At 33.7% G+C, this 26,200-nt stretch overlaps 1 protein-coding gene across 1 annotated transcript in view; it reads left to right on the top strand.

Annotated features, from left to right (window-relative positions):
- Positions 1-7,763: 7,763 nt before the first annotated feature.
- Positions 7,764-26,200, top strand: part of LOC124369535 (regulator of microtubule dynamics protein 1-like) — a 30,643-nt gene continuing 12,206 nt past the window's right edge. Inside the window, exons 1-6 of the mRNA XM_046827558.1 lie at positions 7,764-7,846; positions 17,747-17,905; positions 19,277-19,396; positions 22,643-22,763; positions 24,757-24,868; positions 25,211-25,425. Coding sequence (XP_046683514.1) covers positions 17,790-17,905; positions 19,277-19,396; positions 22,643-22,763; positions 24,757-24,868; positions 25,211-25,425 — 684 coding nt within the window. The 5' untranslated portion in view covers positions 7,764-7,846; positions 17,747-17,789. The remainder of the gene's footprint in view (positions 7,847-17,746; positions 17,906-19,276; positions 19,397-22,642; positions 22,764-24,756; positions 24,869-25,210; positions 25,426-26,200) is intronic.

A 26,200-nucleotide genomic window follows, 5' to 3' on the forward strand; every position in this document is an offset into this window, starting at 1 on the left:
TGGACTTGAGAGTAGAAGAGGAAGTCTTAAATGAGCAGTTAAACCAAACCCCTATAGATAAGTTTACTGTAGAGACTGTCCCTACACTGCAAGTAGCAAGTGGGATGTCTACTAGTTTTGCTAAACTGCAGAATCCAATTGAAAGATACCTAAAAGCGTTTAAACCGACTAACGGCTTAAATGTATTTGAGTTGATGGATTACCTTCGGGTTATGCAACAATTGGTATCTGAAACTCCACTAAATGATAATGAAGTATTAAATATTAGCATAGGGTATGCTAATAGGCCATGGTACCAAAAGTTACTGGAATACAACGTAAGTGGCAAGAGTATTGTTGAGATTCATAAAAGTCTAATGCATTTCTTTGTGCCTATGGGACAAAAGGAAAGCTTGAAGAGGGATCTTGTACATAGATCACAAAAACATAACGAAAGGTTAAGTAGTTATATTATTAGCATTAAGGAGAATGCAAAGCTTCTACAGTGTGACTACACCGAGAAGGAGATTGTTGATATCATAAAGGTTGGTATTGCTCCTAATGTAAGAGCAAGATTAGTATTTTGCGACAGTCCGAAAAACTTTGAGGACCTGGACCAGCTATGAATACACGAACAGAATGTATACTACGAAGAAAATAAGGTAAGAGAGACCAAACATAACCTCAAAACAGACGACAGCTGGAACCTAAACAAACCCAGGAGAGCAGACGACAGTCAGTATATAAACAAAGGGTTTGTAAACATAACCTCAAAGCTAACCTTAACCTCAAATGTCAACAATGGAACAAAGAAGTGTTTTGTATGTGGTAAAATGGATCACTATGCTAAGGATTGTTTTAAAAACAAGAAGGAAGTTGCTCCTAGATTTCAAATGAATAAAATGAGCCCTGAGAAGCCAAAAAACTTGTGAATCGGGGAGAGGAGCAAACTAATCGGATCTCTCCCCAGTTAAAGGTAAACAAAGTAGACACATTAAGAAGCAATAACTATTTAAGCACACTACCAGTAGTAAAGGTGAGTTTTGGCAAAAATAATATTAGTAAGGCACTTGTGGATTCTGGAAGCAGTCTAACCTTGATGAGTGAGAAGCACTATGAACAATTACTACATAAGAAGTTAGTAAATAAGTCTAAAGCCACCGAAATAAAATTTGCTAGTGCGGACAATTCAAATATTGAGTTGACATGTGAGTGTGAAATAGTCATAAAAATAGACGAGTACACTTGGAAGATGAAATTTGTAATTGCCAAGAACCTTGCATGGGATGTTATACTTGGAGCTGACTTTATGAAACAAACAGGTCTTGTGTTGGACTTGAACAAAGATAGCTGTTATTTTAATTTTAAGCCACAAAATAAGATAGAGCTATTTGAAAACGCCACTATACTCAATAGCAATGTAAATACAAAAATAAAAATTGGTTGCCATCAAGCTAGTGAAGGTGTGAAGAAATTATTAAAAGATTTTCCTGAAGTCTTCACGAAAAAAATAGGTAAGGCTATTTACTATGAAGTTACACTGGAGGTAAGTGATAAAGAACCAGTTAGAGGGAGACCCTATCTTATGTCACCACCTAAATTAAATTAGTTAAGAGGCATAATTAATGACCTGTTAAAGCAAGATATAATCAGGCCTAGTGAATCAAACTATGCTAGCCCTACATTTTTGGTAAATAAACCAGGCACTAATAAATCAAGAATGGTTGTAAACTATTCAAAGTTAAATGCAAAATTGAAGAGAGTTGAGTACCTGATAGGTGATGTGCAAGAAACATATCATTATTTGAAAGGTGCAAGTGTATACAGTACATTGGACCTAACAAATAGTTTTTACCAATTAAAAATTAGTGAGGAAAGTAAGCACTTGACAGGTTTTGTGACTCCATTTGCTTGCTATGAATTCCAAAGAGTTCCATATGGTTTGCACCTAGGTTCTGGTGTAATGAGCTCCTACTTTAATAAGGTACTTGATGGTATGAAGTACAAATATGTAATGAACTTTGTAGACGACCTAGTAATCTATAGTAAAAATATCGAAGAACATATGGTACATTTAAGAAACGTGGTACACAGAATTATTATTTAATACAATCGGTACAGTTTAAAGTAGTAAGTTTTGTGTGATATTGGCGAAGGATGAAAGGTGCATGATTGAAAAATTGTATGTGTGAATGAGAATTTTGTGGTATGAATGTAAGAAATTTTAGATTAAAATCAGTGACGTTTGCAATACAATGTACTATTGTCGCTGCAATAAAACTGATTTGATTTGAGGCTGCGCTCACGCTCGTCAATACCGAGCTCACGGATCTGCGCAAGGAGGTGGCATCGCTCAGGGAGAGAGTCAACAATATGGATGAGATGGAAGACCGAGTGGACGAGCTCGAACAGTACGGAAGAAGAACCAACCTGCGTATCATCGGTGTAGACGAGACTGTCGGCGAGAACACCGATGAAAAGGTGATGAAGCTGTGCCGCGAACAACTGGGCGTCAGCTTGCCACTGGAAGCCATCAGCAGGTTTCACCGAGTCAGGAAGAACGTGACGGCGGTCGACGGGAAGAAGCGGGCCCGCCCCATAATTGTCAGCTTTACCAGTTACCGAAATCGGCAGGGGGTATTCAGCGTGAAAAAACAGTTAAAGAACACTGGAGTGACGATCTGCGAGGACCTCACCAGGCGTCGACACCAGCTGTACCGCCAAGCTGTGGAATGACACGGGGAGAAGCGCACCTGGACGTCTGATGGAAGGATCCTGTGGATAACCGAGGATGGAAGAAAGGGTGTGGCAACGCGCATCGCAGACCTGGAGTAGCGAGACACATGAACACTGGAGAGTACTAAGATAAATTTATGTCGATTTGTATTTTCATTTTGGCACCGCCTTAAAACGAACTAATTAGTTTTAACAATAAAAGGCTTTATTTGGTAAAGTACCTAAGCTTGTTTTTTAATTTTTAAATAATTATATTGACTTTATGTTTTTATTCCGTGCTATATGTAAGAGAGGAAACATTTATATTGATTATGATAAAGCTAGCCAATAAATAAACTTTATTTTGTATAACATAGTTTATTACTACATATTTCAATAATGTTTAATGAAAATGATGTTTCAATAATGAAAGTCGGATCAGTTAAGTTATTGTTAATTTGTTAAATACTTTATTATGAGCTGTTAAAATACTGAGCGGCTAATATTTTATGTATGTATATGTATATATGTGTGTATGTGTTAGTATATCAAGTTTTGCTTATTTAATATTTAACAGAATGGTTTTGTTTAATATTTATATCGTTATCATTTAGCAGATAATTTTAAGCAATAAGCTGTTATGTTTATTTAGATTATTTGTCCGTTTAATAAATTACTTATTTTTATTTTATTCTGCAGCCGGAGGGCTGGTGGCTAAGGTTGGTAATGAAGTTGTGCCCGGCATATGGTCACATATATTATAGAATGTTTGTGTATTGTACGAATAGTATGTGCTTGCTATGTGTGTATGTGTGGCATTGTGTAGCCACGGTAATGAGAGTGTCCGCGTCCCCGTGGGGGCGCCGTGTCTGGGCGGCCGTGGGTCTAGGACAGCGGGCCCGCAGGACTCCGCTCACACTCCGCGACCGTTTTGTCCTCCCCCATCCACTACTCCTCCCCACACCCCTCCTAAGCACCCTATCACGCAACCCATCACCACGGCCCAACTCCTTATCAATAGTATGTCTCCCTATCACAAACAATTTAAAGCAGCTCATCTGAATGCTCAATCGCTTATATGTCATATTGACGAAGTTAAACCACTTTTTATGAATCAGATGTTTGATGTTATTACTATACCTGAGTCTTTGTTAAAGCCGAGTGTGCCTGACGGTGAGATAACACTTCCCGGTTATTTAATTTTCAGAAATGATAGATGGTCCAAACTTGGTGGGGTGTTTATCTATTTGTAAATGAAAATTTAGGGGTTAAGCACTTGTACTCTACACTGCAGGAATATTTGGCTAAACCGGAATTTATGTTTCTAGAGAATAATGTGTCTGTTTCGGAGGTACTTCTCTTAAGATTATGTTACCGTCCGCCTAAGGTTGGGATATGGATGACTTTGAGGATACTCTCTTGCGTCTTCTACCGGGCTATGGTCATGTCTTGACTATGGGTGACTTTAATACGGATCTTCTGAAACCTAACAATCACAATTCTATACAGCTCACTAGGATGTTTCAATCCTGCAACCTGACTATACTACCACTGAACGCAACGCACCACACTGACGAAACCGCCACATGGCTAGATCTTATGGTAGTCCAGGACCCGGAGGAATCATTGTTCCATGGGCAGCTTCCAATTCTGGCAATTTTCCATCATGATTTAATTTTCTGTGCCCTTTCATTAAAAGCGCCCAAACCTAAAGAAAAATATATAACTTACATATTATACAGAAATATGAATAAAATTGCATTTTTTGCAGATGTTGTTTATTCATACCCATAGCACTCCGTGCAGAATAAGGACTGTTGATGATGGTTGACTCTTTAAATTCTCTTATATTAAAGCTGTATTCTTTAAATTCTCTTATATTAAAGCTGTATGACAAACATGCCCCTCTTGTTACCAAGCGAATTAATAAGAAACGACCCGTTCTATGGATTACCGAGAATATTCTCGGCTTAATGGCCGAAAGAGAAGCCGTGTTTCGGAGGGTCAACTTAATGGTACGGTAACGCCATATTCATAACCAAGTTATACAAAAAATTACAAATTCCCGACTTCGATACATAATTGGTATGTTTTCAGACAGAAATCAATCCCCAGCTCTCTCAAAGGGCCCTGAGCGAATAGTTCATTTCCAAATATCAGATTTCTTGTCTAAAAATAATATTATTAATGTTTTTCAGTCTGGCTTTCGCCAAAACCATAGTACAAGAAACTGCACTTATGAAAATAACTTACGACGTTCGAGTAGCCATGTTCTATTCGATTTCAGCAAGGCCTTCAATACAATCATTCATAAAATTATATTTAAAAAGCTTAAAAATTTAGGTTTCTCTGAAAAAGCTTTAGCGTGGATAAAATCATATCTAATTGACAGAAAGCAGTTTGTGTGCAATGACAACGCAATCTGATTTCAGAACCTGCGGAGTTCCGCAAGGATCAATTCTTGGCTCACTACTTTTTATTGTGTAAATAAATGGCATTAACACTGTGTTTCGACATTGCGAATTTCACTGTTATGCTGATGACTTACAAATCTACTCACACTTTAAAATTATCAACATACTCCAGACTGTGAAGTGGATGAATGAAGACACACAACGAATTGTTCAATGGGCTTTAAAAATGGACTTAAGCTTAACCCGGAAAATCCCAACCAATGATTGTCTGTCATCAACGACTCGCCGACTCCATTGACCTACAAAATACACCGAAAATAACTGTAGACGGAAAACTTTTACCATAAGTTGAAAGAGTAAAAAGTCTAGGACTAATCATAAGCAACACACTGTTGTTCAGTTACAGAGAGTTCCTTTGAATCAGGGGGTCCCCCAGGGATCTATCCTTGGACCTGTACTGTTCTTAGTTTATGTGAACGACCTTAGACTATCAATTCAGAATGGAAAGATAGTCCAATATGCGGATGACACGACTCTTTGCGTCAGAGCAAAATCAAATACCGCTCTGGAAATAGAAACTTTTGTTGAACTAAATTCTTGTATTCAGTATTTCTCGGACTTAAATCTTAAAACAAATAATACAAAAACGAATTATATAAGTTTTTGTCTCCGTCACACAACAAGTTAACGAAATTTGACCCATTGTCATGGTAGAGGACACCCTTTTAGAGGAAGTGGAATCTACTCGATTTCTAGGAATATATCTCGATAGGGGATTAACTTGGACCGATCATGTTGAGCATGTATGTGCAAGGGTTGCTTCAGGCGTTTTTACCCTGAGGAATCTGGCACAGGTTTGCTATTTTAACGTTCTAAAGATGGCCTTTTTTGGCCTTTTATATCCTCATTTGACCTACGGCATACGCCTTTGGGGTGGATGTGCCAGGATCAGATTCAACAGAGTTTTCAGGCTTCAGAAAAAAGTCATCAGAATCATGTGCAAATTGAATCCTAGAGAATCGTGCCGCAATGCTTTCAGGGAGCATGGTTTTCTGACATTACCCTGCCTCTATATCTTGGATGTAGCTCTGTATTGCCGATTCCGATGTGAGTTAGTGCGTGGCAGGGACGTCCACAGGTATGATACTAGAGGTGGGGACAGCTACAGGATGCAACATTATAGAACACTGGCATCTGACAACTTCCTTCACAAGCTGGTGTCAGATTAATTAATAATCTCCCTGAGAGCATAAAAAATGCCAACTACCCAACCATGTATAAAGCTCGATTAAAGGACCTTTTAGTGTCTGAAGTGTTTTACTCTGTAGATGAGTTCATGTTACGCCGCTGGGACCACTAAATTTTCGTAACTTAGTACCGATACTGAAGCCATGTATGAATGAGAGGGAGAATGTAATTTAATGTATGTATGCAAGCAGTGAATGCATCTTAGAATAGCAAATTGCAGGATTTTTAGCTTTATTTATTGACGTTTGCAAATACAATTTAACATTGTTTGAAAGCAATAAAAATATGATTGATTGATTGACACTTGGATGGACCGTTGCAGTGGTGTACACCTGTAACAGGGTGTTCGCTGCTGTGCACACACTGAAACAAATGCAATGACTTCTACCATTTCACATTAAACTTCTGTTGATAAAATCACTTGTGCTTCCCTACTTTAACTACTACACTCTGTAATCAATGACTGTAGCCCTTAGCACTAAACTGCAAAGAGCACAACATCACTTAATTCGCTTTATGTTTGATTTACGTCGAAGGGATCGTGTTACGCCATATTTTATTGTCATCAATTCTAAAATTAGCTGATTCATTATCAATTCGAATTTTATCATTGTTGTACTCTATTATTAATACGGATCCAGCAAAATATTTATCTGAACACTTTCAGTTTTTTTCAGGTGAGGAGTGGCGCAATAAAAACTCGGTCTGGTGCATTAAGTCTCAGAATTCCAATACACAGAACCACAGCATATAACCGTTCCTTCACCGTTACCGCCTGCATAGTATGGAACTCCTTACCAGATCCTATCAAACAAATCGAGAGCCGGGAACGGTTTGTGGCGGAGCTGAGACGAAGATACCTGGACCGGATGATCGTGGCGGACGGCGGGGCTACTCTTTGAATCGTGACTGTGTGAATGGAAGAGTGAATAGAATATTGCGTTAGTAATTTTTAGTTAAGAAGCCTTATTTTGTACTATTAAGATTACATTTGTTAAAGAGGTAAATGTAAGAAAGGACCATATAGTCCTAATTTCGCCTTAATAAAGAAGTGTTTATATTCTATTTTATTGTAGTCTAATTTTACAATATAATTGTAAGAACAACTCACATTACACAAATGATTAAAATTAAAATGGTTAAATGAAAAATAATAATGTTCAAATCACTATCTCATAGAACATCCATTTTGGCTATGTAGCTGTTGCCTTCGTTTGATAACGCACAGTCACAACGTTTCGAGTGGCAAAAGATTTTAGCATTAGATGCAACCCAATCAATATCTTCTCATAGGCTAATAAATAATCAAAGGCGTTCAATAATCAGTGTAATGTTTCATGTTTCTAAGCAAACCCTGCTTTATTTAACCAAAAGGAAAAAAAATGTTCTAGAAAGCTGGCTAGACAGTTTCGCGCCAAAATTTTGTTTCATTGTTCCTTCGTCGCGGACAGTGAGTGCAGTTCTGTTTTATCTCGGACATCAAGAACGAAGTAAGTTATAATGAATACGATACAATTTACTCGTAATTAATATAAGTATTAGATAATTAAGTAGTATATTTGTTACTTATTATAATATACTATTACGTATCAGTATCTAATATTTTAAATAATTGATGTAGAATAGTATCTCGCGATACAGTAAGAAACGCCATCTTGTAGAGCCCTTTACTTAACCCTTGAACTGTCGTTCCTTTTATCCTGTAGTAACGGGCTATTTTTGAAATGGCCGTGGTGTTTGTTTGAGAATAATTCCACCCCCTCTAAACAATAGCCTGGCAGCCCTAGGATACTCTATGTGTACAGGAAATAACTGTATAATTTTCTCCCACTAGATTTCTGCTTGTATGCTGCCTCTTTCGGTAATTATCATATTAACGGCCGGAGCGGAAAAATACGAGTTTTGCGTTATTAACTTATTGGAATCGTCCTATAGAACAAAAAAATATAAGGTTTGATGGGGGGAAATGAGAAATAACGAAGTTCTAGAACATAAAAAAAGGAACAACTTTTCACGCGCGGAGTAATATTTCCATGTTGTACATCCACGTCAAGCGTCACGTGACCTTTTGTGACCATGATTCAACCTCGTGATGACGTCATCATGCGTCGCCATCTTCGCAGACGTAAATGAAAAATAATACTGAAATGACCAGAATTTTGATCCAAATGAACAATGTTCTTCCGGCAAATGCCGAAGCCCGCGCTGATGCCAATGAAAGAAAAACATCCCTCGAGATAGTACCTATCAGTAAAATATCAAATTCTAGAGGGGCTGATCAGAAATATAAATTGAAATGTAATGCAAAGGCAATTATGTAAAGTGAAAAAACTTAATAAATCATGAAAAACTCTAATATAAATATATAGATGGATACTAACAGAGAACACTTACCATTAGTGTGTTGGCGGATATAGCTGAGCAGCAGCAACAAAAAAGTGGATTTTTTAAATTGCAACATTTAAAACTTTTTTTACTACTTTTTCTAATTTTCCTATAGCAACGAAACAACAAAGTCTCCCAGTTTAAAAACAACACGCGACCCCACGACGAACAAATTCACTCATTATTAAAAATTTCATGTTCAGTTAAAAAGGAAATAATTTCGTTTCGGTTAAAACGTAAACTCTTCACATGCTCTACTAAACTCAGACACTCACAATTCACTAGGGTTGGTCGAACTAGTGGATGGTTGATTCATAATTGTAAAGCACTCACTCAATCCAACCTACTGAACAGTATATCTTCTGAAGTAGTGACTCATGCCCCAGAGAACTCAGATAACAGATACGTTATCAGGCTGCTATCAGTCCCGTTATCAGGCTGCTATCAGTCCCGGCCGCAGATAATATTCAAGTAAAGAGATTATCCAGACACAGCACACAAACTGAATATTAAAACATTAGAAACTTAACTACTTATGAATATACCACCTAAAATCATGTTATTTGTCATTTCCACCCCTAATACTATATATATTTTTTGTTCAGGAGGGTGAGCAGAATACGTTGATAACGTCAAATTCGTGATTTGCCGCCTTGGCCTTTAATCTTATAATATCCCCTCTTTCTTATCTACTTGAAATTTTTCTGATTGGCTTAACCCACTAATTATTATACATTATTTTGATATGAATAATCTGAATTTAATTATGTTTATACTATGGATCCCAAAACAAATTTCAAATGCTTAGGAGCATAGTCGTTAGTGTTTAATAAATTTCAAACCTCTTTTAAGGTAATGAGTAATTAAAAAATAAATATTTAATTGTATACATTTTAGATTGAATGAATACTAATATATATATATATATTTTATTTATTAGATTTGCCTTCATAACAGATTTATGTGTGACGAGAAGCTGTCCTGTAAGCTCCACCCCATGCTAAAATTCCCCCTCAATAATCGACTGCACCTATGCAAAATATGCCATTTGAACTTCTATAATTATTAAAATGTGAAAATCATTTCCCTTTATCTCTTATTAATATAATTGATGTGTGCTGTCCACATCAATCGATTGTCAAACATATCAATAAGATATTTATATTCGTTTACGCTGTCAATTATGTCACATGCAATCAGTTCCACGAGTAAGATTGTTGCATATATGGAGCTTAATATTATTAATCGGAGTCTCGCTGGAGTCTTGTGATGTTAAAGGCATACATTTTGTTTTAGTGACGTTCAATGTTAACAAATTTTGATTCTTCTTAACAAACCACTTCTTAATTCTTTACATATCTTGAGCTGCTTTTACGAAAACTGTGTCCCATGTTTTCGCTTGGAATAAAATTGTTGTATCAACAGAAAGAAGACACAAGTTACTAGAAATGCTGGTTTTTGAAATATTACTTTTTTTCTTGAGAGATTGTCCCCACACTTAGTCCTAGAAAGGACCTCTGTGCCTTTCTTACTTATATTTGTGTTCTCAGAATTCGTGGAGTTTTACAGAAACCAATCAGATTTGAAGGCTTCTGTTCTCTGATGTCCTTGGGGCTTAGCAGATATGCCCCTAGAAATCTTTTTAGAATTTCAGATATGGCAGGACAGTTTAGCCATTTATGTTCCGCTGATTCATTCACCTCTGTATAGAGTCTGCATTCGTCAGTTTGGCTAAGGCCCACCTTCATGAGGTGTTTTCTAAGGCTCCATGTCCTGTCAGCATCCCCATTACCATTATCCTCCTTACTCTGATCTAGGAGAGATGCCCACTCTTTATCATAAGGAAAGATAAACATTTTTGATTGTCTTAGTCCTGAGGCCCTATTTCAAATAAAGTATCTTGTCTTCTTTACCCAATCTTTTACAAGAGCTTTGTTATAAGAGAATGCTATGCCGCAACCCGGCTATGGCCCCACCATGAAGGACTCCGCTCCCTTTTTTTGCAAGGGTATCCACTTTTTCATTACCATGAATGCCCTCATAGCCCAGCACCCAACTGAGTGTTACTCTATTTTGCATTCTTGAAAAATAGAGACTGCTTTCGAATCGAACGAACAGGTATCAAGTGCCTTCAGTGCAGCCAGGAAAATATTACTTATTATATAGATTAAAAAATAATAATGGTCCAAGAGTACTCCCTTGTATTACACCGTAGTGACGGGTTTCAAGTCACTATTAACTCCATTAATCGTTGTGAACTGCTCTCTGTTTGTGAAGTATGTTTTGAACCAGTTAAATGATGTACACCAATCAAAAGCAGTTTCTGAACTAATTTTGTCCTGTCTACTGTGTCAAATGCTTTTGCTAGATATATAAATATAAATAAACATTGTTTAACTTCTCTTAAAGTCAAATAAACATCCTTCGTGACTGAGAACAGTGCATTAGCAACATTAGGTCTCCTGAACCCGAACTGGTGATGTCAAAATAGCTTACTTAGTCTTTCAATATAATGTGTTAGTTGATTCCTTACAATTTTCACTAACACACTACGTAAGCTAATTGGATGAAAATTCAAGTTTTCTGTAATATCGTTGCTCTTGAACAAAGTATTACTTTAGCAATATTGAAGGCCAACATTGGAGGAAACTCCAGAATGAATGCTATTGTTAATAATGTGTAGCAGAGGTTTACAAAACAACTGAAAATTTTCTTTAAGAAAGGAAGCGGAAATGCAACCCTACCCAGGAACTGAGCTTCCGCATAAGCCACTAACACAGTAGTACAAATCTTGTTTCATGACAGTTCTCATCGGAAAATAGAGTGTACATTAAAGTCATTATCGTTTACAATAAGTGAACCACTCAAATCAATTATGCTTGTCAAGTTATATCCAATCTGAGAGAAATAGTTATTGAACTCGTTGACCGCCTGTTTATTTACTTCATACCTCATCGCGTATTGTCTGTTACTTGTATACTGTTCCATTATTTTTATTAGGCCTGCAGGTCATTTTGTTGACGTTTTGCTAAAAAAAATTTAGTGTTATTGCAATTATTGTTAATTTTTGTCCTACAGTTGTTCTTCTTTGTAGTCCTTATTTTGTGTCTAGGAAGTCAAGAAATAAAATTTCAAGTCGGTATTTAATGGGGTTGTTTTCTCAAATGCTTACTCAATTTATGTCCCTTTTCCTGATTGACCATACTAAGCTGTCTGTAATCCAAGGGTTCAATTTCCATAGTCTTGGTTAACAAATATCAACTGGTTAGTTTACAAAGCATTATCCATTTAGTCTTTTAAAGTGGCTGGAAACAGATCAATGTGAGTGTTGAGATCAACTATGTCAGTAACAAGAGTCTAGTCACAAACCTTTATGTTATGTTGCAATTTATATTTGTCTAAGATGCAGTCAGTGGGTTTTAAACAGTTTGGACTAGGGTGAGGTCTGACAATATACATACTATAATAGTCTGTAATATTATTTGTTATAACAGCAGTTTTAATATGATCATAGTTATTCCACTTCACGAATATATGGCCTATACAAGTCTTACTATCCCTTACTCTACTCGGTTCCATAATGCCACACATAAAACCTCATACATCACGTCAAAGTGAAGTTCAGTTTTGTTATCAGTTTTAATTATGTTAGCAATGATGTCACTAATAAGAGTATAAGTTTTGCTATAATCAGTATTTGAGTATTATTGGTTTATTGTGTTAGTAAAGTTATCTGGGTCACTATCGTGTGAGTTCTGCACAAAGCGAATACATTACACTATTTGTTACTGTACGTAAAATCCAGACCTAGGTGGAGTACACACGATTTGTTCTTCCACATTTCGGGGCGTTTTTTTCCCTAACTCTTTGACTTAGTTTAGAAAACACTTCAAGATAGTAATATTGATTAATTGTTTGAACTTCAGGAATCCAGTGAAGGTAGACAATCCTATGTATATAAAAAAATATCATTGCTTTAAATTTTTATTTGCTCATTCGAGCTTTTTTGGCTCTCGGTGATGTTGGGCTCTTTCATTGCATGGATTGTTGCGTCATTTCTGGATAATAAATAAAAAAAACCAAGTTTCATTACATGTTATTATCGTTTCCAAATATTTGAGTCAGTTTCAATCGCGTACAATTGTCAGTACAAAAATTTTTGTGAGCGTCTTGTTGAAACGTTAAAATTTTCACACGTTAAAATTGTTATGTAAAATTGTATGTACTCATTCTTTATGAATACCTTCAGTTTCAATAATTGCACAAATACTTAATCAACAGTTAGATCAAACAAATTAGCCACTTTTTCAACATTTTTATCAGTTTTTGATGCTGAAGGGCGACCTGGTCATGAATCATCTTTAACGTCTTCTCTGCCATCTTTAAAATGCTAAAATCATTCAAAAACATGTGCCAGCAATGAACATTCTCTGCCATGCACTTCTTTCAGTAAATTATAAGTTCCAGTAACAGTTTTTTCAATTTTAAAGTAAAATTGCACGATAATTCATTGTTCTACTATTACACTAAATATTTATCCGGCAAAACAATAACATGAACGTTGACTCTGACAAAACGGTGTTGTTTACAGAAGCGATACAAGCTGCATACTAAAGAGAAAGGTTCACACTAAACAGCTGTTGACTAATGGTGGTTGACGCATGCCTCCTTAATCCGCAGCAGCGTATATTTTATTGTATTGGTACTACTTATATAGGTAATTAAGTGATTTACATCAGAACTGTTCAAAATGTATCTGTTATGCAATTAATTAAATATTCGTTCGACACACTTAGCATGTCCATTAGGTTATAAATATGAGACTACTTCACAAGAGATAACATTTAGATTAAACAGTAAGACTGGGCTAGTATGACACAACATGTGTGAGTAAATATACAAAAAATTCTCGTAAGATGCATAACATTTTAGTATCCTAAACCTGTAAATTAAACAATATAAATAGAGTCATTGCTTTTTCTAATAAAATAAATAAATAACAATTTGTTGTGTCCTTTAGTTTTATAATAAACTAAGACCAAGGCTGCAAAATTTAAGGTGTTTTATAACTAACATGCAAAATAAAAAATGGTAAATACTTTACAATATTTATTTTTTTTAATCCCATGCTTGTTTTGTAATAATAAAGTATAAATTTCTTTAATCAGTATATCGTATGTCAAAATTCAATGCAAAGAACAAAAGAAACATTTGACGTTTTATAAATATATGAGGATATATCTATATATATATATATATATATATATATATATATATATATATATATATTGCATTTCTCACATTATCATTAAGTATTATTCCTAACCATTTAAGTAATCCTGTAACTAACATGCAAAATAAAAATATGGTAAACTCTTTATAGTATTAATATGACAAAAATGTTGCCTATTTATAATAATAAGATATAGAATTAGTAAAATCAGTATATCATATGTCTATACTTAATTCAGTTAACAAAAACACATTTAACCTTTTTGCAGTATGAGTATGTCTTAGATTCCGGGCATTATCATAAAAATAGGATTCAAACTTTGATTAATTCATTCACAACAATTTTCCAATTATTTATACTATGCATAATGAATATGCCATACACACACATGCGCGCACATGCACACACATTTCTTCACAAAATTAACCATTAATTCAATAAGCCAAATTAACCATCATGCGTTATAAAAATTCTAAAATATTAAAAAAATAAGTGTTATACCTATATATTACAAAGTTGTAGTATGTGAAACTGGTCTGAGTAAAAGTAATAATAAATAGCAACTGCCAATATTATTAATAATTCAACTGACCACTTATTGATGTATATCATGTTTTAATGGCAATGATTATACAGATAAAATAATATAATCCAATGTGGTGACTAAATAATTTATAAATCTGTATTTTTAGTGTAACAAACATAGTTTTATATATATATATATATATATATATATATATATATATAAAGATTTGTTAAATTTTACATATTAGCATGATAAATTAATAAACAAACAAAACATGTATGATAAATATTATCAGCAACAACACATCTGGAGTTAAAACAAGCTTAATATTATCCTTGTCTTCTCTCTTTACTTGGAATACAGAACTGACACCAGGTCATCAGGTCCATTCACTCTCTTAGTACGGTCATCTGTGGTTGTTTTAATCCAGGCGCAGGCAAGCTGTTTCTCCTTGACCATTTCCTTGGCCTGACTTAAAAGTGTCTTGACACGCGCAGTCAGAGGCTCGTTAACAAATACTGGAGCTGGTTGGAAGCAGGAGCTGAGATGCACGGTGTTCAAGTTCCTCTTGATTTGGCAACTGCCAGCCAGGCCGCTCTGTTCGATCTATTCATGAAACGAACAACGATGCTTGGTGGAAGATCTTTTCTGTTGCTGGGAAGGCGATGAGCGATTCCCGACACCATGGTGTATAGATTGTATTGGCCAAGGAATTGAGCAAGAAGTAAATATAAATCCTCTTGGTCGGTCAGAGGGACACCAACAATCTCAAGGTGAATCAACCTGCATACTGTTGTATATCATGAACCTGATCTTTAACCCTGTTTAGTACTTCCGATAAGAGTTTCAGCTTTGATTTTCAGGACCTTACATTCTTCCAGCAATGCTACATTTTCTGCCCCTGTCATAAGAATTTTCGAAACTTTGGCCAAACCAGTGATTTTCTATTGAATAGTAGTGAATGTGGTATTAATCTTCTCATCAATGATATCGAGCTTTTCCTCTAGCTTCTCTGTTACATTGTCTTTCAGGTTAGATAAGGTTAGTAGATAATTTTTTCAATACCTAATATGTATTTGTAATCTGCATTGTTTGATCTATTATCACTTGATACAATATTTTAGAAATGATTGAATTTATTTGTGAAAACAGTGAAAAGTCCCTACTAAGATTGTATGATCTGTGACTGGGGAAGAGTACCTTTATCAGTCTGTTGATATCTTAATTAACCATGAATAACTGTACATCACCATTACACAAATAAAAAACTTATATCTATTACAACTGATTTGGCTATTATATAACAGTAGTCGATGTGAATGGACTGATACAATTATTCACTTTCTAATAATTTATAGTGGTCTGCATATTTTAAATGTTATGTAATTGGGGCTAAATTAGTTCATAATAATTAAATCAATTTATAAACTAACTATTTCTAACTAACTATTTTTTTTATTCAGATTAAATAATTAATTATTTTTTTATAATTATAATTTTAGAGAACCTATGGAGAATGAAAGTGATTGTAGAAGCATCAGTATTTAATAAGACAGAATCTAAATCAGAATAAGTTATTTTAAATGTTAGTGAGTATGTAGGCACCAAAAGCCTATAAGGTTGCAAGGGTGTGTATTGCCAGATTTACAATTGAGGTTTGAAAGAACCAGAAAAAAGCATTAATGTATACACATACATACAAACACGCACAACACACATGCACATACGTATAAACTTGAATATCATCCATAATAAGGTATTGTAATTAATTATACCTGCTAGTCTAACGCTTCATTTGTTGATTTTTATGTAATAATTGTGACAATATAAAATATCTAAGTGTAATGCAAATGCAAGAGTGCCTCCGCTGCATCTACTCTTGCGCCAATCAAAAACTCTCTCACCCTCCTTCCGGTGACACTGCTTCTCTCAGCCTCCAATATATGGATTGGGTAAATTTTATAGATTATATGTGAAACATAGAAAGAATTTGTCTTGTCAATGTTATTAATTAGTCTAGGAGTGAAGTATCCAAAACTAATTCGGTTTCACATTGAATACTCGTGATGAGATTCCAAGAATAAGTAATTTTTAGTATGCTTTATGTGTATTAGAAGATATTTAATAAACAAGTACCAGATACCAAGACCTGGAAACTCCCTGTGCAGTTTGTCACTTGGGCATCTACTACATTTGTTTATATCGTTTTAATAATCACCCTCTGAGTGGCCACCCACCAATGGCTCCAAGAGGGAGTTATTATTTTTTTCCCAGCCAGTCTCTAGACCATGGGCAATTTACATAATAAAACTAAATGTACATTGATTTTGCTGTTAAAAAGCAAGTGTGATTCATAATAGTATTGACCTTTAACAATTTTTTACAGTATAAATAGCTGCCACGTTTTAAATTTGTATATGTTTCCAAACTCTATATTGTTGTAAATATCTTGTTAGATTATATCAATGTGTTAAAACACCCATTCTAAATAAAAATATTTAAATAAGGTATAAAATATTTGTATAAATAAAACCTGTATTAAAGTTTACGTATTACTTATTGAACACTAAACATGCATTACAAATCATCAACAGTAAAGATTAAAATCCTTAACATTAAATATAAATGATCAAAACCTTATTGCTATTCAGTTAAGAACTCATTTTATAGTATAAAAATACTTCAATACTATAATATAAAACACAGCAAATAGCTTCCAGTTTTTTCTGAAAAAAAAAACTAGAGAATTTTCTGATGTAACCTCATTAGACAAGTCATGCAGGTATTCGTGCATATTTACATGTTTGGGTAATGTATAAATAAGTGCTTTTGGGTGTAATGGAATAATTATGTTTAGTGAAATGAAATTGTAATCATCTATGTTTATCTTGATATAAATGTAAATATAATATAACTCAAAAACCGAATTTGCAAGATACCTCATAGTGTAGTTACTTTTTTGAATAATTAAAAGTCTATTCCATTTCTACCAAATCATCCCATAATTTAATGCCATACATGCAGGCATTGTAATATACGCATAATATATTGTTAATAGCATTGTGGTCCACTTTTAAAGACAGGAAAGACGTCAGATAATACATTTTATTAAACTTATTCAATAAAGAAAAGTCATGCTATCTCAAAGTGAAACTTCCATCTATGTAAATCTTATGGAAGTTGTGGTTTGAAGAGGATTTATATGATTGTATCAACAAATTTACTTATAAAATGTATTATTTACAGAATAAATATAGATGAAAATTTCATCGATAACCAAAGTGTGATCATGGTAGCTGTGGGTGTTGGCGCCATGGTAGGAGCCGCAGGTTTCTATCTTTATCGACAGCTGTTTGGAGACAGCGGTCGTACGTTTCTACAACAGGATACTGGCGTACAAAATGCGTAAGTTTTAGAAATCAACAGAGAAGTGACTGCCTTAAAGTTTGTTTATTGTTAAAAGGTATATATCCTGAGGAAAAAATGCTTAAAAATATTCAGAGGACATCATATATATTCTATAGTTTGTCCAGAGGACCAGGGTGCTCGCCAACTGAAAGGTTCTCGTATGCACCTTCACAGCCCTAATGGTGGGATTGATAAATATGTCAAATTTATGCCTTATCTAGACTCATTTTCATTATTTTTTCATGGACATCACACATTTCATAAAATTATTTTGATACATTAATAGAAAGAAACTAGTTTCTGAAGGCTATGGTACCAGTTGATGATTTAAAACAGGCAGATAGTAGGCTATGGTTACACAGATTTGGCAATGGTCGATAATTCCTCAAATGTCATTACCCTATAGAGCATATATTGAAGTTCTCTGAAATATTTTCTTTAATTGAAGTAAAAGCCTGGGACTTGTTCACATAACTATGTAAGATCAAGAGTTATATTTCGATTTAGAACAATTGCACTTTGTTCTAAAGCACTTGTTGCATTAAAAACTAATTATTATTAGTCAATTAAAAAGTCAAAGAGATTATTTGACCCTTTCATATTATTAAGCAAAGAAAAAGTTTAAAGTTGAAGATAAAAGCAACTGTGGGATGTGAACCAACCCATCTAACAAAAAGTAAACATACCCATGCTTGAAAAACTGTAATAGAACCCAAGCAACAATGACAGAGGCTGTGAAGAGAAAGATCCACTCAATTAATTTATTCATGTCATTTCTCCCTCCCCCACGTCCTTTGTGTTTAGTGTACAGTTGCTCTATTATAGTGTTTGTTTGCTTTATGTTTTGTTTTTTCCTTGAGTGAACTTATTTTATAAATCAAAGATCTGTATCTTAATAGAAAAATATATGACAATTAAGGAACACTTGCATGTTTCAGAAGCAATCCCCCAGTTCAACACATATGCTTTTTCATGTGGCCTTTATCCCTACAACAGGTGTAAGCTTGATGCAACTAGTCCTATGTTTGTCTTATGTGGGATTTATCAGGCTCCCATTGCTTGCTTATCCCTCAATATTCAGGAAATATATAACTTTAGCCCCAGTGATTGCTATACATACTTTGGGTATTAATCTGTGCATTGTTCGTATTAAAAAAGGTTGTCCCTTTTTTAGAATTTACTTTGGAAAATCACTATGAACATAAGGTCTATCATATTCTACATATATCTTGTTGAGGTGTGGTTCTTTTATCAAGACATGTCAATTGCTGTTGTGTTTCATGAATTATTAATTATTTATACTATGAGCAGATTATCTTTTGTGTTATATTGATGTTATGATTAATGGAGTCATAACGTTAATTACAGGTCCAACCGACAATCCAGGAGGAGTAATCCCCACTGTTCTCAAGTGGCACTCAGCGTAACCACTGAGGCTGAAACAGATAAAGTTGACAACGTTCTGGAATTTTCACCAGAGAACGAAACGTAAGTTAAGTATCTATATTATAACCTTGTTTATCCAGACTTATTTATTTGGATCTTCAGGTTGTCCGGATCAGTTTTACAGAATAGAACGAGCCACATATTTTGAATAATAAACAATTTTTGTTGAATTAACAGTGTACTTGCATTTTTGTTAACACATGTTTTAAGTTCAGAATAATGCATGTAATATAATAGCAAATGAACAAGGTTTTACTTGACCTATGAGAGGTTGATAATAGGAAATTTGGAAAATGTAAGTGGTTGGTTTCAGTCAGACAATAGCATATATTGAGATAAACTTTGTATAAATTGTATTAGCAGCTTGTTTTGCAATGGTAAAAGAAGACAGTGAAAACTATTCTGGTAATGAAGTAGAAGATGTTATGATTAATTCTGATTCTATTACGCCCGCTAGATTGGATACTGATTTATTTTTGGTAACCCATTATCAGCAAAAGTGATTGCTTTAAAATGTCTGCATAAACTTACTTCCCGAGAGCAGGAATGATATTTGTTTTATTATGTACAGGGAAAAGTTGGCTATAACATATAATATTTATTTTAATGATAAATCCTGTTAATATTTTTATATACCAAAAAAATTTAATTTTTAAAAGTGTTGGAACACAAAATTTGTAATTATTTGATATTAATTTATTTTTATGTGCTTCTTTATTGTTCCTTATGTGCATAGGAACAAACATACCAAGTTTCAGAAAACTATATTTCTATAAAATCAAGTTTTAATTTTTTGTTATTTGGCATTTGTGTAATATTCCACTAAACTTGAAAAGGAGAGTAAAAATTTGGTACACTCCAAAAAATCCAAAAAGTAATATAAAAAGTCTGGTGATGTTTTTACATCGATATCACAATCCATTTGGAATATATCCTGGCGTATCAGGACTTAATTTACATCCGTATACTGAGGAAGCCTATTTTATAATGTATAAAATAAAAGTAAGGTGTAGAGGATGTAACTTGTAGTTCATAAGATACAGTCTAGCTATTTTCTAGATACTCTGCATGTCCTTTTAAAATATTTGGTAAATCTGTGGTATTGTTGGCTTACCTTGCGTGTTATCGGACAGTCTCCAAAAAGGTCAAATTTTCACTCAAGTTATAAAAATTTTCATAGAGCCTAATACTAGAATATTATGCTCTCAGAAAGCCATCAAACTTGCTATTTTTAATATAATCCTTTTTGGGTGACCTCTGGACTCCCAGCTTGACTGGAAGATACTGAATATCTCCAGATCCCTTTGTAGTGTTAAATTCCCTCATTTAGTCATCCTAGATACATCTATTATCTTGTTAAACTTGTATTAAAATTAATATGTGATCTGATTACGAATTTCTAATGAATTTCTGCATCACTATTTTTGACCCTGGTTTCAATCTTATCTAAATACATGTAATTTAATTTCTAGGTTGATCTGTTTTAAGAGTATGTTTATTTTACAGAATAAAAATACAATCAGTCACTAGTATCAACAGAATATAAATTCTTTTCCATATGTTGAGCTTCATCTTCACAAAATGCACTACTATTATAATAAATTGACAGAAAAAACTAAGCAGCTACAGTGACACTGACAGTTGAAAAAACAAATCTGAGCAATGTTTACTATAGTGTGTGCTGTAAACAGAGAAATATTAATTTAATTAGTTATTTGGGTGAAAGACTGTAGTAATTTCCAGTCGCAACTGGATAAGGATTAAATTTCATAACTGCACAATACAGTGGGCCACATGTATGGACTAATGAGCTAAACGGCAAAACAGCAAGAGCCACTAGGTGTGGTCCGCCAAGGTGAGAGACAGGACATGGTCATATCAATGACCTGACACAGAGAACCATGGCTAATCTTGTGGCTTGTGTTGCGATGTGAGAGGGCAATCATATTAATTTAATGCTGATCACAAAGGGTTAGGTTAATACACAGTAATAAAAACAACTAAAAATTTTACTTTTTGAATTCTAAATGAGATACTACTTGAAAGTAAAAAAGCACGAAATTAATAAAGGGAAACAGTGACATGATTGGATGTTTTATAGGTTGATCGGTTTTTGACCATAAACATCATTCAAGCTTGGGTGTACATAATTTCTGTGCTGTTATTAATATGTTTTGAGATGTAAATACAGGATTAGTATTCATATAGCTTAATATTCAGTCAAGAAATAGTATGAAACGAAGATATTGTGAATTAAAAGGAAGCTTTTAAATAAACAAGGTGGGAGTATGTCACACCACATGTTGTAAAAGGCTTTACTGAGATTACATGCAAAATTTCAAATCTACAGTTCATTTCATTCTGGAGATGTCCTGCAGACAGATAGAAAGCCATACAAAATGAAGTTGACACAGAAAAGGCACATCACAGAACTCATTCTTTAAGTTTCATTTAAAAATCAAAGTGTACATATGAATCTTTCTTGACATTTCATGCTACATGCTACATGATAAATTCACATTTTTCTTTTTAAATTAATTTTCATATTTGTGTTTAATTAATAAAAGTCTACACACCAATTCACTATAACTTGATGTCGTATTTGTTGGGATAGTTGGACTACATGTGTTAATGTAATATGTTTGATCTCTTATCAGTGTATTGAGTTTGTTTGTAAATTTATTTATTCTTCTATTTTCTCTTTGCCATCATGTTTACCTATAAATCCCATGGAGTGACATGCACCATTATATCGACCTCAATGTTCCTCATATAGAAATGTAACCTTATGTACAATTTTAAGTGTATAGGTTAGTTCGTTTTTGAGATACCTTTGGGACAGACAGACAGAAATGAAATTTTTCTAGCCCCACGAGTGATAGGCTTCACTTAAGTTCAGCCCAGTATTTGTGCTATATGTACATATTTACATCCTCCCTTACAGTATAAAGAAGATTCAAAATAATTAAATTAGTAGTTATTGAATTAATCTTTGTATTTAATGTGTATATTGAAACATTGACTTTGGATTGCTGACGTTCTGGTGGTTGTAACTGGCCACCATCATCTATAAGTGTGAGACTGTTGGTAATGTGAATTGGGTATTTATAAACCATAATATATACATTGTATCTATTATAGATTAGATTAGTCTATAATCTGTAGTTGTAATATGTAGTCTGTAATATTATCTCTTCATACATTTGTTTATCTGATTTCATATGTAGTTCTGTACATTTTGTTACTCTTCACAATACCTCATTCTAACTGAGTCATGTTTTGTGGTAGCTCTGAAGAGGAGACCAGCGATGCTGTGACTCTTGAATATATAGATTTGCTAATTTATGATGTCACCTCACATGAAGACAGCACTAAGGCATATGGCTTGCTTTTGGAATTGGTGAAGAAGGTAAATAAATACATTAGTAGACTGTAGATTCAGTTTAATCTTTAACACGTTCACTGCGGCAAACGCCATTTGGCGTTTTGTGATGCTATGACGAATGCGACGAACGAAGAAGGATGTTACTTCTCGACCGGTTTCAGCGTTATCTCTTGATTAGCCGGAACAACTAACCTTGATTAGCCTTGAGTACGGTCTGGGACATTATCCTGTGTGTGTCGTTTCCATGCAATACTTTTAATAGTTTTCCTAACTGAATAATAATAGGAACCGCGAGCCGCGAGATTCAAATAATTTGACAGTTAATGAAATTGATAGATATTACGATTCTGAATCTGGATCAGAGGCATACAGTAGTGGAGTAAGTTACAGGCCAAGTGATTCTGAGTCTGAAATTGAAGCAGATACTGTAAGTGGCGGCCCAGACGCGTCAACCGTGAGTAGCCACTCAAATCCCGATTCTTCCCAACCAAGCACCAGTCAAATTAGACACACAAATCTTTCTCAAATACCACTAGTTTGGGATGATAACCCAATAATGGAAACTTTTTTATTTATTCATCCAACTGGACTACGTGTTCCTACACCAGAATATATATATATATATATATATATATATATATATATATATATATATATATATATATATTTACAGTTTATTACTTTGGTTTTAGTAATAAATACGCATAAAACGCCAATTTGCGTTACATGCATATTGTATTTGTCAGTATGCTAATAGCGCCAATTGGCGTTATTTATTATTATTATATTTTATTGATGAATTAGTCATTGAATGTACAAAAGATACCCATTTAAATAGTTTTAAGCAGAAATAGAGCATAAGTTAGAAAAATTGACATGCCGCATTCACCTTAAGTCGTCATGTTTTTCAGCAGTGAATGTGTTAAGCATGTGATAACCCGTTATGATTTATAGCATAATACTACACTATTTCATTGGTGCTGAAACTGATATTTCAATATGTATATAAATAAAAAGCTCTGTTTCCCTGATTTCAAAGATAGACTATTCGTTTTGGTCTCATTCTATCCGTTAATCAGTTTGTCTCAAAATTTAACTAAGAAAGTGTATTTGTTCAATGAAATTTTTTTATATACATTTCTTTTTGTTATATATTTTGGTTTGTGACCCAAAATTATATGAAAATAATTTCTTTTAAATATTATATTTTAGTACTCATATGGTACTTACTATAAGTACGAGGCATCACTGGAAACCTGGCAATGATATGTCTCGTACTACAATAATTTGTTGTTATGATAATACATTTTAACAATTTTATGAAAAATACAAGAATAACAATATTTACACATTTTGTATAACGAATTGAAAAAGAAAATTGTTACTGTAATTAATTATAAAATAATGAATAATAATACATGTTTAACCCTTTGACTGGTGGGTTGTTTCTTAGTAAGAGTGCCCTAAAAAGTGAGTTTTTTAAATTTTCGGTTTTGTTTTTTAAGGTGATTTTGGTTTACTGCAGTAGATGTGTTATGAAAAAAACTCAATTAAACATTTTTGAAGTTTTTTTAAGTATTTTTTACACATAAATTATTCAAAAATTATGTACAAAAGTTATTATATTTACAAAATATGAGAATAAAATAAAACATTCAGCATTTTCTCATAAACATACTAAGGTACAAATTAGTAACAGTACACAAGTCTCCTCAGAAATCTTTGATGGTATGAAAGGCGCAAAACAGTCAGTCGCACAAAGTGGAACGTCCCAATCCCAGCACATCGTGTCTCGCCATTGCTGCTCGCTGACGCTGGTCTACCTGCACACATGGCATGCTCTCTTTGGCTTGTCCCTCTTATCTGTAGCAGGGATGGTGGCGGGAAAATGCCGAGCAGGAAGTCTCAGGGGAGCATCTTAGTCAAAAACACATCCAAAATCTTTTAGAAATAAATTATATTATGTTTTAGCCAAGAAATTTCAGAAGAAGCTTTTGTAACTGTGTTTTATTTCCAGTTTGGTGATGATGACGACATACTATGGAGACTAGCAAAAACATGCTATGGTTTGGCCATCCAATATGAACGTATGTCCAACAAGGAAGAGTACAAAGAAATGATATATAAAGGTCAGTCTTGAAAAATGTTTTTAGTTTGAACCATGGTTTGAATTAAAAATTCATAATCAGTAAAATTATTATTTTGTTTACTTATTTGTATTTGTGTTGTTTTAATATAATTAAGTTTAACTAAACATGATCATAGTTTATAATTAACTCTGTGTGTGTGTTTTTTATTTCACATAAAATTTTTAACAAATTATAAATGTTAGTTTACAATATTCTAGGTTGTTGTTTATGTTGTGTCTTGTTAAAATTTGATCCATGGTAGGAATATGGATTTAAGCAATTCCAAATCTATTTCATTTGATCATGTTGTCTTAAGTTAATTAATATTAATATGTTTTACAGGTGTTGAGTATGGCCAGAAGGCCATAGATATTAATGAGTGGAACGGTAATGCACACAAATGGTTTGCCGTGTGTGTGGGAATAAGAGGGCAATTACAAGGAGTTACAGGAAAACTAATGGACAGTCAATTATTCAAAATTCATCTAGATAAAGCTTTAACTATTAACCCTACAGATCCAACTCTTCATCATCTCCGAGGCAGATATCACCTTGAGGTAAATATTCCAAATTTTGTTGTAGCCACATTTTTTGGCCTAAATACGTTTTTCCACCTATGATCAAATGTGTTGTATCCGCAAATTAAAACTTACATGATTTTAAAAAGTGGCATCCAACATATTTAGGTTCTGTAGTTTCACCTGGTAGAGAACAGATTATGAAATGTGTTTTAGTTGTTTGTTTACACTTTATAATTTAAAGAATGCTTAAAATAAACAAATGGCCATAAGTATTTTTTATTTTTTACTTACTTTTTTACTATGCTTCTAAATTGTCTAAGACTAAATAGTAATAAAATGCAAATCATAAAATTTAAAACTTATCAAAATAAACAAACCGACTAGTGAGACTAACACTTACTTATCTAATTTATACCACTTAAATTCCTACCACAATTATCGTGCTGTTACTTACTAATGAACAGAAATTCAAGTGTTTTTCAAACTTCCACTTATCTTAATTACTCCTTCTAACTCTTAGCTTCATCTTCAATAGGTATTACCCAGTGGTTTTCATAATCTCCTAGGCACTTATAAACATAATAACAAGTAAAAAAAAAATAATTCACTATACATAACAACAACGATTCAAACTTAACAAGCAAGTATACCCACCATAGTAACACCTGTGTTAGATAGCAGCAGGACATTTGTTCTACAGTCCCAAAAAGTAATTCTTAAGACTTTGTTTAGTTTTATTATGATTTTCTGCATTAAAATATCATTAATATTATGTGTTCAACAAAGATGGAAACATGTATTCAGGCTAGTA

The sequence above is a fragment of the Homalodisca vitripennis genome, chromosome X (genome assembly GCF_021130785.1).
Source record: "Homalodisca vitripennis isolate AUS2020 chromosome X, UT_GWSS_2.1, whole genome shotgun sequence".
NCBI lineage: Eukaryota > Metazoa > Arthropoda > Insecta > Hemiptera > Cicadellidae > Homalodisca > Homalodisca vitripennis.